This window comes from Misgurnus anguillicaudatus, chromosome 5 (assembly GCF_027580225.2).
Source record: "Misgurnus anguillicaudatus chromosome 5, ASM2758022v2, whole genome shotgun sequence".
NCBI classification, from domain to species: domain Eukaryota; kingdom Metazoa; phylum Chordata; class Actinopteri; order Cypriniformes; family Cobitidae; genus Misgurnus; species Misgurnus anguillicaudatus.
Genome location: NC_073341.2, coordinates 30,698,197 through 30,712,169, shown reverse-complemented (window position 1 = coordinate 30,712,169; position 13,973 = coordinate 30,698,197). Strand labels below are relative to the sequence as shown.

Sequence of the window (13,973 nt, the reverse complement as noted above, 5' to 3'; positions counted from 1 at the left end):
GTTTCCAACAATGACATGTTTGTCCTGTGTCGGCTACTGTAGCTTCTCTTAGCGTTTCAAAAGCAAGGGGTGAGCTGTGAACTGAGCTGTTGGTTGCAGTTTGCAACCTCACCACTAGATGCCGCTAAAATTTACACACTGCACCTTTAATACTTTGTCAAATACTATAACAGTGTCATGAATATTTTTCAGTTCATAAAGTTTTCTCCAGGTGTTAGAGAAATAAAATCAATCATCCAATAATAATAGTAATAATACTAATTACTAAAATTGATAAAATTATATTTTATTGCATTTGGAGACAAATTCACAGAAAATTAATAGATAATCGTACAATAATGGGTTAAGCCATGCAGAACCCAGAAGAAATTTTCAGAACCCTCTGTGTGAGGAAGAACACGTTCTGTTAGTTGTCAGTTTTTATGTAATGTGCACATACTGTACATGAAGTTAAGTATAATCTTTTGACGTCTGTTGCATTTTGTTAAGGTATTTAAAATTATTTGACATAGTATTAACACCTAATGACAGTTTTATATAATTTTAACCCATTAAGCTAGGTAGTTTGATAATTATTCTGCTATGTCATGTTTATGACAGACATATGACAAATTATGATGTATTGATTTATGTTGTTACAACAAAGACATTTCAAACATTTCAAATTCTTTGCATTAAAAATGACACATTTAAACAAATGACACTTAAAGAGACACTCCACTTTTTTTGAAAATATGCTCATTTTCCAGCTCCCCTAGAGTTAAACATATGATTTTTACAGTTTTGAAATTCATTTAGCTGATCTCCGGGTCTGGCGCTACCACTTTTAGCATTGCTTAGCATAATCCATTATATCTGATTAGACCATTAGCATCGTGCTAAAAAAATAACCAAAGAGTTTGGATATTTTTCCTATTTAAAACTTGACTCTTCTGTAGTTACATCGTGTAATAAGTCAGACAGAAAATTAGATATGGCTAGAAACTATACTCTCATTTCATACCTGTCAAGTTTTGGATTTGAAAATAAGGGAAATTTTCCGGCGCCCACCGCGAACAGTCCCACCACCAACCCAAACAAGCTCCAGTATTCCTTAGATTTTAAGACTGGTGAGGGCCGGATAATATTTTTTAAACCTTAGTGCTGATAATTGTGTTAAAATTAACTAAACAAACTAATTCATTAGCAAGAAAACTAGTGAAACACACAGCTCTGTGAAAACTACATTTCATAAGTCACACTCATACTGTACATACTATACACACAAATTTGCATCTGTACAAAACCCAATGGCCTTAGGTTGAAAAGCCTTATTTTAACTTCTTTTGCATTATACCTTAATGCCAAAATTATTTATAAACCATTCACTTTTCTTTGTAATGAGAACTGTCATTTAGAAAATGAAAATGCTAGATGGGGCAGTGGCCCAAACCAAAAAGGGCACTATGGGGGTGGTACTATAGTATGGTTTTAATATAGTATTATAAATAAATGATGTGTTACTATATTACTAGCATCAACTTAGACAAGTGATTACAAGTGATTATAATGGGAAAATATAATAACAAGAATTAAAGTGTGACAATAGATATTCAATATGATTTACCTGCTGGCTTGATGGAGCTTTGAATCAATGTTTGCAATGTTGAACTGCCTTTACCAGCCTCCCTTTCAGTTCTCTGTCTTTATTTTGTGAAGGCATTGGTGTTTTTGGTATTTTTTGTCTACAAAGTGTGCCAACAACAGCAAATTAAGTTTTTATGTTAACTTAGATCTGACCGGGAACATTTAATTCATTAGACAAGCATTGTAACGATAATAATGTGGATATATTGTTGCTGTTTGCTTGCTAACTTGTTACCACTTTTAGAACACCGACAGCAAATCATTAACCAAAGAAATACATAAACAAACTTCCAAATTAGTAATTCTGCGGTTTAACAACTGATATATTATGTAATAAATCTACCTGTTAATGCAACAAACTTCAGACAGAAACTGTCGTCTTCGCTCTCCTGGCAGAGAGTGCACACCGAGATGCTGCGGAGCGGGTGGTAAAACACGAAGTGGATTAGCGGAATCAGTGGATCTTTAGCGATCTGGGATTGGGAATGTTTTTTATTACTCCGCCCGGGCATTATTATTTTTGTAATAACGCAGGTTAAAATACGGGAGATTTACGGGAAAATACTAATACGGGAGGACGCCGGGAAAGAAGGGTAAAATACGGGACTTTCCCGGCCAAAACGGGATACTTGACAGGTATGTCATTTTGGCGTAATAATCAAGGACTTTGCTGATGTAACATGGTGGCAGCAGGCGTAGTGATATTACGCACTGCCTGAAAAAGTCCCCCGCCATTGAAAGTTGCTAAGAGGACTATTTTCACCTGCTGCGTAATATCATTGCACCTCCTGCAGCCATGTTACAGCAGCAAAGTCATTGATCATTATGCCAGAAGGATCGTCTGGTCAGTCAGCTCGCCTCGCACACTCTGAAAGAAATAAAAAAATCTGACAACTGCTGCTCTGTGATGTAACGCGCGTTCAGCTCATGTGTCATGTCATGGTTATGAAGGTGTCATGTCATTCTTATGAACACCCCTTCAAATAAAGTGTTACCAATAACTCCAACTTACAATTACCCTCTCCTTAATCAGCCTTCCATTCTTACTAAACAAATGCGACATGACTGCTCATACAGTGCACGCTCAAGAACTTCCACCCATCATTATAAATCTGCCCTTGCTCCAGTGGATGGAGGGCAATGAGCCACCTGAGATTATGGCAGGACTGGAATAGAGTCTGTGCTGATATTCTTTAAACCTCCACCTCAATTAACACAGCAGAGATGTGATCATATGACACTACACAGACAAGCGGTTATCACCATCATGTCCAGACATACAGTACACAGTCCTTTTACATTTCAATTTGAGCTTGTGATCTGGAATCATGCCTGTTACTCCATCACAAAGACAGACGTCTATGAGATTAAAGACACAAGACAGCCATCCCATGTCTCTTCTATACAGGTACATAATATGTAGGCTACTCATTTATTAAGACAAATTTTGTTTCATGTTTTTACTCAACTACAGTAACATGATGTAATAACAGTAACATTATTTTAATACATGGATTTTACCTATTGAAATAAATAGGATTCTGTAATGATGTGTGCTGACTCACATCACTTTATAATTTAAAGGTGAACTAACTTGTCTTATAGCTACTCAGCCTCACGAAATTTTGTGATATAGTCATGTAACATTTTGATTAGTTTTTCCTAAAGCAACACTATGTAGTTTTTTTACCTTTAAATAATGTCTCTAAAATGATTTTAGTGATAGAACAACTTTTAACTGGACAAATTGTACTGTTGCTGCAACATGAGCAGCCTCCTAGCTGCTACAAGCACACTCTGAAAGTGGTGGTGGAGGGTAGGAAACACAGCCCCGCCCCCTCCCCCTGCCTGCAGAAGAGTGTCTGATACCAGGCACTGTTGCACTTTTCAACCACATGGGGGAGCTGTAAGTCATTTTTACATGGAAACTACATAGTGTTGCTTTAATATTGTCACAAATTTCCGTGTTTTTTGTGATCGTGTCACGAGTTTCTGTTTAATTTTCATGTAATTGTCACGTATTGGTTACTCAACTGCTTTTTCCTATTTTCAAACCATTGTCGTTTCGCTTTAGGGTTAGATTTGGTGTTTGCGTTAGGATGTCAATTTAAGTATTGGTTTATACAATTTTTTTCTGATTTTTTATATTTTCTGATTTTTAAACCATTGTCGCCTGGCGTTAGGGTTAGAGTTGGGTTTGGGTACGAATGTCATTTTATGACAATGGTAAGAAAATAGGACAAAACAGTTGAGTAACCAATACGTGACAATTACACGTAAACAAAAAAACGCGGAAATTCGTGACAATATCACAAAAAAAGAATATCACAAAATTCCGCGAGACTGGGCTGCTTATAGGGTGCAATAACTTATAAGTCTTAAAATTAATATACAACCTATAGAATAAACTGTTCTTAACTCTTAAATAGCCCCTACTTATAAGACGAACCTTGGCCCCTTGGTCAAACCTGCCAATGAAACCTTAACCAAAAATGACCTTGGGCACCTTTAGCACTAATGACTATAATGCATCAACAGGCTTTCCAACTTAAATGTTTTACTTGATGAAATACGAGACAAATGTGCCATTAATGGCAGGGTAAGTTAAAAAGAATTGACGTAGCGCAACCAAGACTGAAGATATCCTGGCTGCGATCCAAATCCCTGACCTTAAATTGAACAATGGCTTTGGAGCCAGAGAGTCTATGTTGGATCTCCTACTGCCTATGAAGGGAAAGTGAAAATCGGAGAAGAATCAAACATACACTGCACATCAGAGCCCAATGTGCGTATTCATTTAAAGAATATGCAAAATAAAAAACGCTTGCCTTTTTAAAGGATTACATTTAAATTGCAGCCAAATATCAAATTTTAAATTTTTTTTTTAAATATAACCTTGATATCTTTAATATTGACTATGTAAGGTCATGTCAAAGATGTGAAATTATTTCACAGACAGAGTCACATAATCTTAAACATGGCAATCACCCCACGTGGAGCAAACACGATCGCACATCCTGGATGCATGCCAGAATTCCAGCTTTATGAATACAATATGTAAGTGGATTGTGTTTCATAGAAACTTTTACATTAAATTTCTGCTTCACGTTGGACTAAACCATTATCAACACAACCGGAGGGGAAACACACCTGCCCTGTTCTCCTTTAGAACTGTAACGTAGTAGTAATAAAAAGCTATCATAAACAATACCTAACAGAAAGCACATTCCAGTTGCCTATCTCCCATTGCTACCTATAACGATCATCATGCATACCTCCTGCGACAGTCTGACAGCACACCAGCGTCGCTTCACTCCACATTCTTCCTCCGCCTCCTCCGCCAGTCAGAGGCAGCATGGCGAGGGAACACAACGGCACAAGAGTTACCGCTGCACTTTGCGCGCCCTGTAATGACGCAGGGAAGCCCGCCATGCAAAGAGTGCTCACCCCAAAATCTCCAGCCAGGACTAAGTGTCCCTCTTTGAGGGTCTTTGTCTAAAGTGCGAGTGAAGGCTAGGAGAGTGTGTCCAGTTGCAATGGGCTTGACTCACTTCCACACATTGTTGGAGGGGCTGGCAGGAAGATGATAAAGGGGGTTTCCCTTTGCTGTTCTGAGGGTGTGTGGGATCAAAGCAGGCAGTGGGATTTAAGATGGACCGAAGTGTATAGAGGGCCCTTGTATTCGGACTCCAAAATGTGAAGTTATAACACTTATGTATCTGTTTTCAGACACTCTGTGCAACGGTTTACATAAAAGAGAGGCTTAACTGTTTCAAATGCCCAGAACGTCTCAGCCTCAATGTGCCATGTCTAGATACATCAAGAAACACATTAGAAATCACTAACAAGGATTTAGTCATTAGGAAAATCTGGAAACAGTTACACCCACTACTTAGTCTGCTTCCTGAAGATCAAGACCTAAGATGACCTTTGCTTGAGTTTATTGTACATATGGGAACAAAATGTCAAGTATTCATATTATAAGACAGGATTTTCCTTGCTCTTTAAAAATAAACACCACGAAGCATAAAGACCAGATTTGTTTCGAAAGCCCCATTCACAGTGCTAGCGTCTAGAGGCAGAGCGACATGATGTCATTCATTCCAATGAAAGCTTGGTTGCTGTTCAGCGACACAACAAAGTTAAGAAATGTTGAACTTGATGCAAATGATGAACGATTTTGGGGCAATTACCAATGGGAGTTAAGCAGTGGAGGTCACACTATCCAACTCTTTTTAGTTATTAACTCATTCCCCGCCAGCTATTTTTTATGATGTTTCACAAAATGCCTTCCAGGAAAATTTTCTTCTAAAAATACATAAACATGCAAATATATGAAAAGAAAGAACAGACCCTCTGCTTTCAAACAAACAAAACGCGAGAAATTTTTTTTCATTCTACATATATTTTTTCTCTGTTTATAAACTCTTAAATATGGGTATTTTTCCTCAAAAATAAAATGAAATAATTGCATTTTTGTGAAAGAATTTTGTTAGAGATCAGATTCAGAACGATTATCAAAACATAGTTTAAAATTAGTAAATATTTTTTTGCTTCAGTTTTTTGTGGATAGTCACGGTATTACATATTAACATAAAACATCATCAGGAACACTTTTTATGCAAATTTTTTCTCTAATTGACGAGATAACTCGTCAATGGCGAGGAAAGAGTTAAACTCATTTGGTTATAAAAGACAACAAACTGACATTTTTCAGCTGAACAGCTGAAATTATAAGTTATTATACGCTTACGGTGCATTCACACTGGGCGTAAGCGCCGTTGCTCGCGGCAGAAGTTCGGCAACGCGTGCGTCAGCCAATCAGATCGCCTTATGCAAATAATCCAGGCAGAGCCAGCCAATTACGTTTATGGAAGACCGGAGCATAGGTTGCGGCAACTGTGACTGGCTGTTGGCCACGCTTCAGACAAGCCTTCCATCAAGCGTTAACGCTTTCGTCCCGTGTGAATGTACCATTACAGTTGGAATCTGGCAAATGTTAAGAGACAGTCCCATTTAGTCTAAATTTTTTTGTTGCTCACCAACAAAAGTTATGGATTGCAGCTTTAAGGGATAGTTCACCCAAAAATGAAAATTCTGTCATAAATTTGCTCACTTTCATGTTGCTACAAACCTTTATAAATGTCTTTGTTCTGCTAAACAAAAAGGAAGATGTTTGTAATGAAGCAGAAAACTGAAGCACCATTGACTTCCATTGTAGGAAATATTACTACTGAAGTCAATGGTGCTCAAAAACGATTTGGTAACAAACATTGCCTAAAATATCTTCCTTTGTGTTTAGCAAAACAAAGACATAAATACAGGTTTGTAACAACATGAGAATAAGTAAGTGATGACAGAATTGACATTTTTGGGTGAACTGTCCCTTTAAGGGAGCCTTGACTGAAATTATTAGTGGCCTTCTTAATGAAGAGAAATGTTATTTTGGGGTGGTTTCCAGGACAGAGATTTGCTTAAGCCAGGACTAGGCCTTAGTTTAATTAGGAAATATAACTAGTTTTAACAAACAGGCCTTACTAAAAACATGCATTTTGAGGCAAAACAAAGGGTACTGATGTATTTTTAAGGAAAACACCACAGTTTTTCAATACTTACTATGTTCTTACCTCAGCACGTCGTGAATGTGTTAGCATTTAGCCTAGCCCTATTCATTCCTTAGCATCCAAACAGAGATGAATTTAGAAGCCACCAAACCCTTCCATGTTTTCATGTTTTCCATGTATTAATTTGTCTAAGTTGAGGTAAAACATAGTAAAATATTGTAAAACAGTGGTTTAACAATATTTCAGTGCAAGTTTTTTCAGTTTGGAAAGCTCTTACATTTATTTAAGTTTAGGACTAGTCTAATCCTTGTCCGGAAAACCGCCCAAAAAAGTATACAAAATGGGTCTTTCAAAATAATGTTTAAGCATTTAAGAAGGACAAAAGCACTTGTGAAATTGACAATATAAGCAGTTAGAGGCAGCCCAATGCAGTTAGAGGTGATAATGCTTATTACAGTTGCAGACATTAACACTAAGCGTTAATTGACAGGGAGGAGCTAAAAAAAATGCTGCAAGGCAACCAACCTTATTATGAACAGGCTGCTTTGAAGTTTTGTGTTTAATTTAAACAGAGATTAATTTACCAGCTATGTCATAATCTAAAAGATCAGACGAAATTTGATTACTTTGGAAGTTTGCGGGTGGCACAACACCTCTCATTCACCCCTAACACATACACACAAGCACTCCTATTTCCAGTGATGTAGTTCCTCCGATCTGCTCTTGCGTGGGACAGGAATGTATCTGTACATTTCACATGGTTTGTGTGGGTTTATCTGGACCTTAGTCAAATATATATATATATACACACACACAGCTTTAGTGTTGACAATCAGTGAGTCAAACCTTAAAGAACATTGTGACAACTGACACCTACACAACATATTTACATAAACGTAATACAGAGCAGCTCATTTGACTTTCTGAGCATGTTAGAGAAAAATGTGTTATTAACCACCCAGCCAAATTTGAAATATAAAAATCACAAAGTAAATTAAATATCTGCTCTCAAACACAAGGGGCGTGTCTGCTTTGAAACCACGCCCACTCATGGGAAAGCTTCTGTCTCTCTCAACTTCCAAATACCGCTGCAACCTGAATAGATGCTTGCGGTTGTGTTAGGAGTGGGCTCTGTGCGTCATCGAGTCACCGTTTTAGCCTGTTAAAAACAGTAGATGAATACACACAGAACATAAAAGAAACAAATGGCTGGCAAATTTTGTATTTCCCACTCCAACTTCCTGTTTCAGAAGGAAACATGACAACACAAGAAAGAGAAATGACCTCATCGTGCCCTTTAATGTGCTTTTAAAGCCACAGGATGATGGTAATGTACTGAATCATACTCTATGGCTGAGAATGAATCACAATTTCTCTAAACTATATTTAAAGCCCTAATGTGTCTTTAAAGCCTTAAGGCACTATGCACACACATTGTACAACACAAAAACACACACAAAGCCCCACAGATCTTCATATACTGTATTACCTTTGAACTATCATCCTCTGATCTTTTCTGACACCTCAGGCAATTCAGTACGAATTACGTAGATGGTTTTATTTTCATGTGTCAGACCAGGCGCATTTATAAAGTCTGACATATTCAGGCCATACAGTTTTTAGCCATCAGAAAAGTTATATGACAGATCAAAAAACACTGTATCAAAACACGGTTAATATTTCACCTCATGGGACGAGGCCATTGTACGAATTTAAAAGTTTTGCTTTGATAGAAAACCCCAAACACTCTAATTAACATGAGACATCAGACTGGCAGCGCTCGCTGCAGGCTCATCTGAAATAAGACAGCTGTGGATCTCTGTAAGTAAGGCAACTTTTTGGTTTCCAGATTTTTTTGTTTCTCTCTTATTTTCTTCTGTTCTGAAGTAAACAAACACACATCATTAATAATGATATTTTGGCTCCTCAGGATGTTTTTATGAATCTGAAAATGTTCTGGTGCTTCAAAGATTTAGACTGTCACAGTGTTCTCAAGTGGGTTCCTTTAGCATTTGTTGCTGTCATCATTAAAAGGACGACTCTAAGACGAGGAAGGCGCCTTTGGTCATAGTGTGGATGTGTTGAAGTAGTATCTGTCTATTACATAACAAGCTTAAGTGTGAGGTTTACAGAATGTTTTAAGTAATTAGGAGTGAAGAGAACAAAAACAGCTTTACTCAAGAGTTTGCTCAAGAAAACGACGCTCCCATGAGAGCTCGTTGCCGAGGGTTTGCGTGTGCTCCTGTCTTTGAAATGGAAACATCAACTATGCATGAACCATACACACATTTGTCAGAAGTTCCCTATCTTTACAATCGCTGTTTAAAAAAGTACACTGTAAAAAACTTGGTTTTGCAAGTCAATTCAACCTACTATTTTAAGTTTTGACTTACAAAGTTGACATAACTTATTAAAACAAGTTAAAATCGTTAACTTAATTTGTTAAGTTAAAGTAACATAAAAATATATGTTGATTTAACAAAAATGCTGTGTATACATTTGAACTTAAAAAGTGCATATTTGTACCTCAAAAGGCGCATATTACTACCTCAAAAGGCGCATATTACTACCTCAAAAGGCGCATATTACTACCTCAAAAAGTGCATATCACTACCTCAACAAGCGCATATTTTGACCTCAAAATGTGCATATTACTCCCTCAAAATGTGCATATCACTACCTAAAAAGGCGCATATTATTACCTCAAAAGGTGCATATTACTACCTCAAAAGGCACATATTACTACCTCAAAAGGCGCATATTATTACCTCAAAAGGCGCATATTACTACCTCAAAAGGCGCATATCACTACCTCAAAAAGCGCATATAACTACCTCAAAAAATGCGTATTATTACCTCAAAAGGTGCATATTACTACCTCAAAAGGAGCATATTACTACCTCAAAAGGCGCATATCACTACCTCAAAAGGCGCATATCACTACCTCAAAATGTGCATATTACTACCTCAAAAGACGCATATTACTACCTCAAAAGGCGCATATTACTACCTCAAAAGGCGCATATTACTACCTCAAAAGGCGCATATTACTACCTCAAAAGGCGCATATTACTACCTCAAAAGGCGCATATTACCACCTCAAAAGGCGCATATTACCACCTCAAAAGGTGCATATTACTACCTCAAAAGACGCATATTAGTACCTCAAAAGGCGCATATTACTACCTCAAAAGGCGCATATTACTACCTCAAAACGTGCATACTACTACCTCAAAAAGCACATATTTTTACCTCAAAAGGCGCATATAACTACCTCAAAAGGCGCATATTAGTACCTCAAAAGGCGCATATTACTACCTCAAAATGTGCATATTACTACCTCAAAAGGTGCATATTACTACCTCAAAAGGTGCATATTACTACCTCAAAAGGCGCATATTACTACCTCAAAAGGCGCATATTACTACCTCAAAATGTGCATATTACTACCTCAAAAGGTAGATTCAGAATCCTTACAAAAATCCTTACAAAAATAATTGAACTAAATTAACCACAACACCACCCTAAACAACCAATCTTGCTAATGACATAGCAACTAAATGCATGCTAACTCTGACAACAAAACTGGACAGTGCTCAGTGCCTTAAGGAACTTATTGAGCTGTGCACTAAAAATACGCTGCAAATCCATAAATAGACATTTTAATGCAAAGGAAATGTTGAACTTACTCTCAAATGGCGACACACATTGGAGCTATACATCAATACAGCTCTTAGACTACATAGACTACGTGATATGTCAAGATAAACTCAAACAATCAACTGTAAACATCTATTGAACTCAATAAATAGAGAAATGCTGCATATACTGTATAATACATTTACTGTAAGACAAGAGACCCAAAATTACAGAGTGTCAAGAGCAGGCTCAAAAATAACCTACCTGGAAAATTCATCTAAAGCTAAATGTTGTGTTTAGAAACATGGCACTGCAGCTGCTTTCTACAGGTGGCCAATCATGTTGGTCCATGTAAAAAGCCTGACCACCTTAAGCCGAAATAGCCAGCTTGGTTAAAACAAGCACCCATCTTCCAAAACACAAATCCAACATCTTAAAGACCAAATCATTGTCTTGAAACGACATGAGACTTTAAAAACATTTTTAAGGGAACTGGCGTCAAAACACAGAAATATATGGTAACAAAATACATCACTCAACTACATCAACAATCAGACGATGATCATTACTCCTTATATTCAATTTCCCTTATTTATTCCTTAACATGTTTTCCTTCCATACCGTCAATTTCTCACTAATTTTACAGATATGTTCTTTCTATCTGTATGATGCACAACGGTACCTTTTACTCGCAGATAAAACAGCAGTGTTAGTAGCATCCCTATATGGGCTGGTGGTGCCTGGATCCACTTCACTGTCTCTCATCCATCCTTCCTACTACTGGAGCTCAGCCCATGTCTCTGGTCCCCACTGACTCGCTCAGTAACAAACCATCACATGCCCCTCCGTCTGGATTCACACACACATTCGAAAAGCACAGCACTACTGAGCATGCTCGGATTAGTGCTTCTGGTTGTTACAAATATTTTGGATGTTCTCTCTCTTTATACAATGTCCTCATGAGGACCCCTGCAGGTTGATGCCTTCACTTGTTAATAACACACATCTGCCACAAGAGGGTGCAAGTGACGCTTTCGACTGCATTGGCCTGATTCTCTGTCTCTGTGGAGAAGTGATGCTATTAATAAACATGCAGCAGTGAAAGACAGAAAAGACAATCTTGCAGGTTAAGTCATTGTTTAAGGACAGGGGGTTTAGAAACTTTTTAGTTAAGTGTTTATGTGACTTCAGCACGGTAGAGCTTTGCATTACCAGTGGAAAAGGTCATGTGAACGATACCTAGGAAACATACATACTGATAAAGCGTATAGTTTGAATGCACTGTAAGTCATTATGGATAAAAGTGTCTCCAAATGCATAGACATAACTAAGTTTAACTTTAAAGGGGTCACGTCATGAAAATCTGACTTTTTGATGTTTAAATGCTATAATTGGGTCACCAGTGCTTGTATCAACCTAGAAATGTGAAAAAGATCAACCCAGTAGTTTAGTTTTGGTAAACCATTCTCTGCAAGCATGTGAAAAATGTGTCATTGAAATTTGTCTCCCCTTGTGATGTCACAAAGGCATATACCGCCCCTTAATCTGCACTATCCAACCATTGCACTGGCATTTAGTGCAGAAATCAGCTCATTTGCATTTTAATGGACACACCAAAAAACGCCACATTTTTGCTCACACCTACAAAATGGCAGTTTTAACATGCTATAATAAATTATCTGTGGGGTATTTCGAGTTAAAACTTTACATGTGTACTTTGGGGACACTAATAATTTATTTTACATCTTAAAAAAGTCTTGTGAAATGTCCCCTTTAAAGCCTCCTTATTGTCCACAGGCCTTCCTATTTACAAATTCTACCTAATAAAATGTTATAAAGCTTGGCATAACTAGAAAGATGTACAGTATATTTGTTATAAAAAATAACCAAACACTAAAAAATACTAATAAATATATTTTTTTTAGTTTTAGCTTATCATAATGCTTGTGTTGTCCTATTTGAAATAATTTAAAGTCATCTGGAGGCCCCGTTGGAAATGTATGAAAGCCCCCTAAAGGGCCCCCGACCCCTGATTGAAAAACACTGACATAGACTATCAAGTTTAAATCATGAGGGCTCTTCTTAATCCAGCATAAGAAACTTTGCCTAATAAGAAACACATTCGAACCTGGGAGATCAGAACGTAAGTGAAACCATAAATGTGAATAGTTGACCTGGCGATGTTGCAATACTCGGGAGGTTGCGAAAACATTTCCCAAATACCTCAACAATGAGAATCTATGCCTCTCTCTCACTTCTCAGGATGGGCAGCTTTATCAGAGCCAAGCCCAGCTAAGCTTGTCTTATCTGAGGACTTTAACCCTGACGTCTGCTTTAGCTCATTCATACGGCTGTAGCGTAACCACACGTTGTGTGAACATTCCTGCATCTATTTACGTCAAGTTGTTATTTTATTGCCAATGATATTGTTTACCGTAGAAGATGCATTGTAAGACAATGTACTTAAATTGTACTTTTAAAAATTAAAAAGTACATGATGTCGTGCTGCCAGCTCTATGTTCCAGTGTCGTCATCTAATTGAAAATGACAAAGGCTTTAGATCTGCAGGACTGGACGGTAAATCTCTAACCTAAAGGCAAACTCGATACGCAGCCATTAGGCCTTAATTCACAGAGGTTCTGTTTATGTGCCTGACAACACTGAAGCAAACCCGCTGGTCTGTCTGGTACGGTTTAGCTGTGTGTGTGTGTGTGTGTGTGTGTGTGTGTTATCACATAAATAAAGGGGTTAATGGAAGGCCCTGGGATTCTGGTACATGGACAGACAGCAGCTATGGGTTCGTACAACTCTAATGGTTTTCCATTACAGCCCAGCGTGTGCATTTGTGTTCAGGGATTAGTCATTGAACAGATGTGCAGCAACCTGCAGCATTCACTGACTCAAATATCTAACAGAAAAAACATGCAAAACATTGCCTTATAAATAATTCAGCACATAAACTAGTAAAAGATCACTTCTGAGTAAAATTCAGGGCTGGTTTACAGAGGATCTGCCCATACGATATCCCATCATAAAGCTGGAATGAAAAACAACGCATCTGGATACAGATCATGATCTGAATTCCAAAAAATACAATGTAATTTAAATATTAACTATTATCATTTAAAATTTGATTTGCAAATA

The 13,973-nt window shown here is 37.5% G+C and overlaps 1 protein-coding gene across 5 annotated transcripts in view; it reads right to left on the bottom strand.

Annotated features, from left to right (window-relative positions):
* prkcz (protein kinase C, zeta) overlaps positions 1-13,973 on the bottom strand; it is a 116,634-nt gene that overhangs the window by 64,982 nt on the left and 37,679 nt on the right. The window contains exon 1 of one of the 5 annotated variants that reach the window (XM_055167155.2): positions 11,512-11,708. The exons of 3 other annotated variants lie outside the window; for them this stretch is intronic. In XM_055167155.2, the coding sequence (XP_055023130.1) occupies positions 11,512-11,548 (37 nt within the window). In that variant the 5' untranslated portion in view covers positions 11,549-11,708. Of the gene's footprint in view, positions 1-4,901; positions 5,146-11,511; positions 11,709-13,973 lie in introns of those variants that run through there. One more of the 5 variants, XM_055167154.2, reaches the window with a different exon arrangement.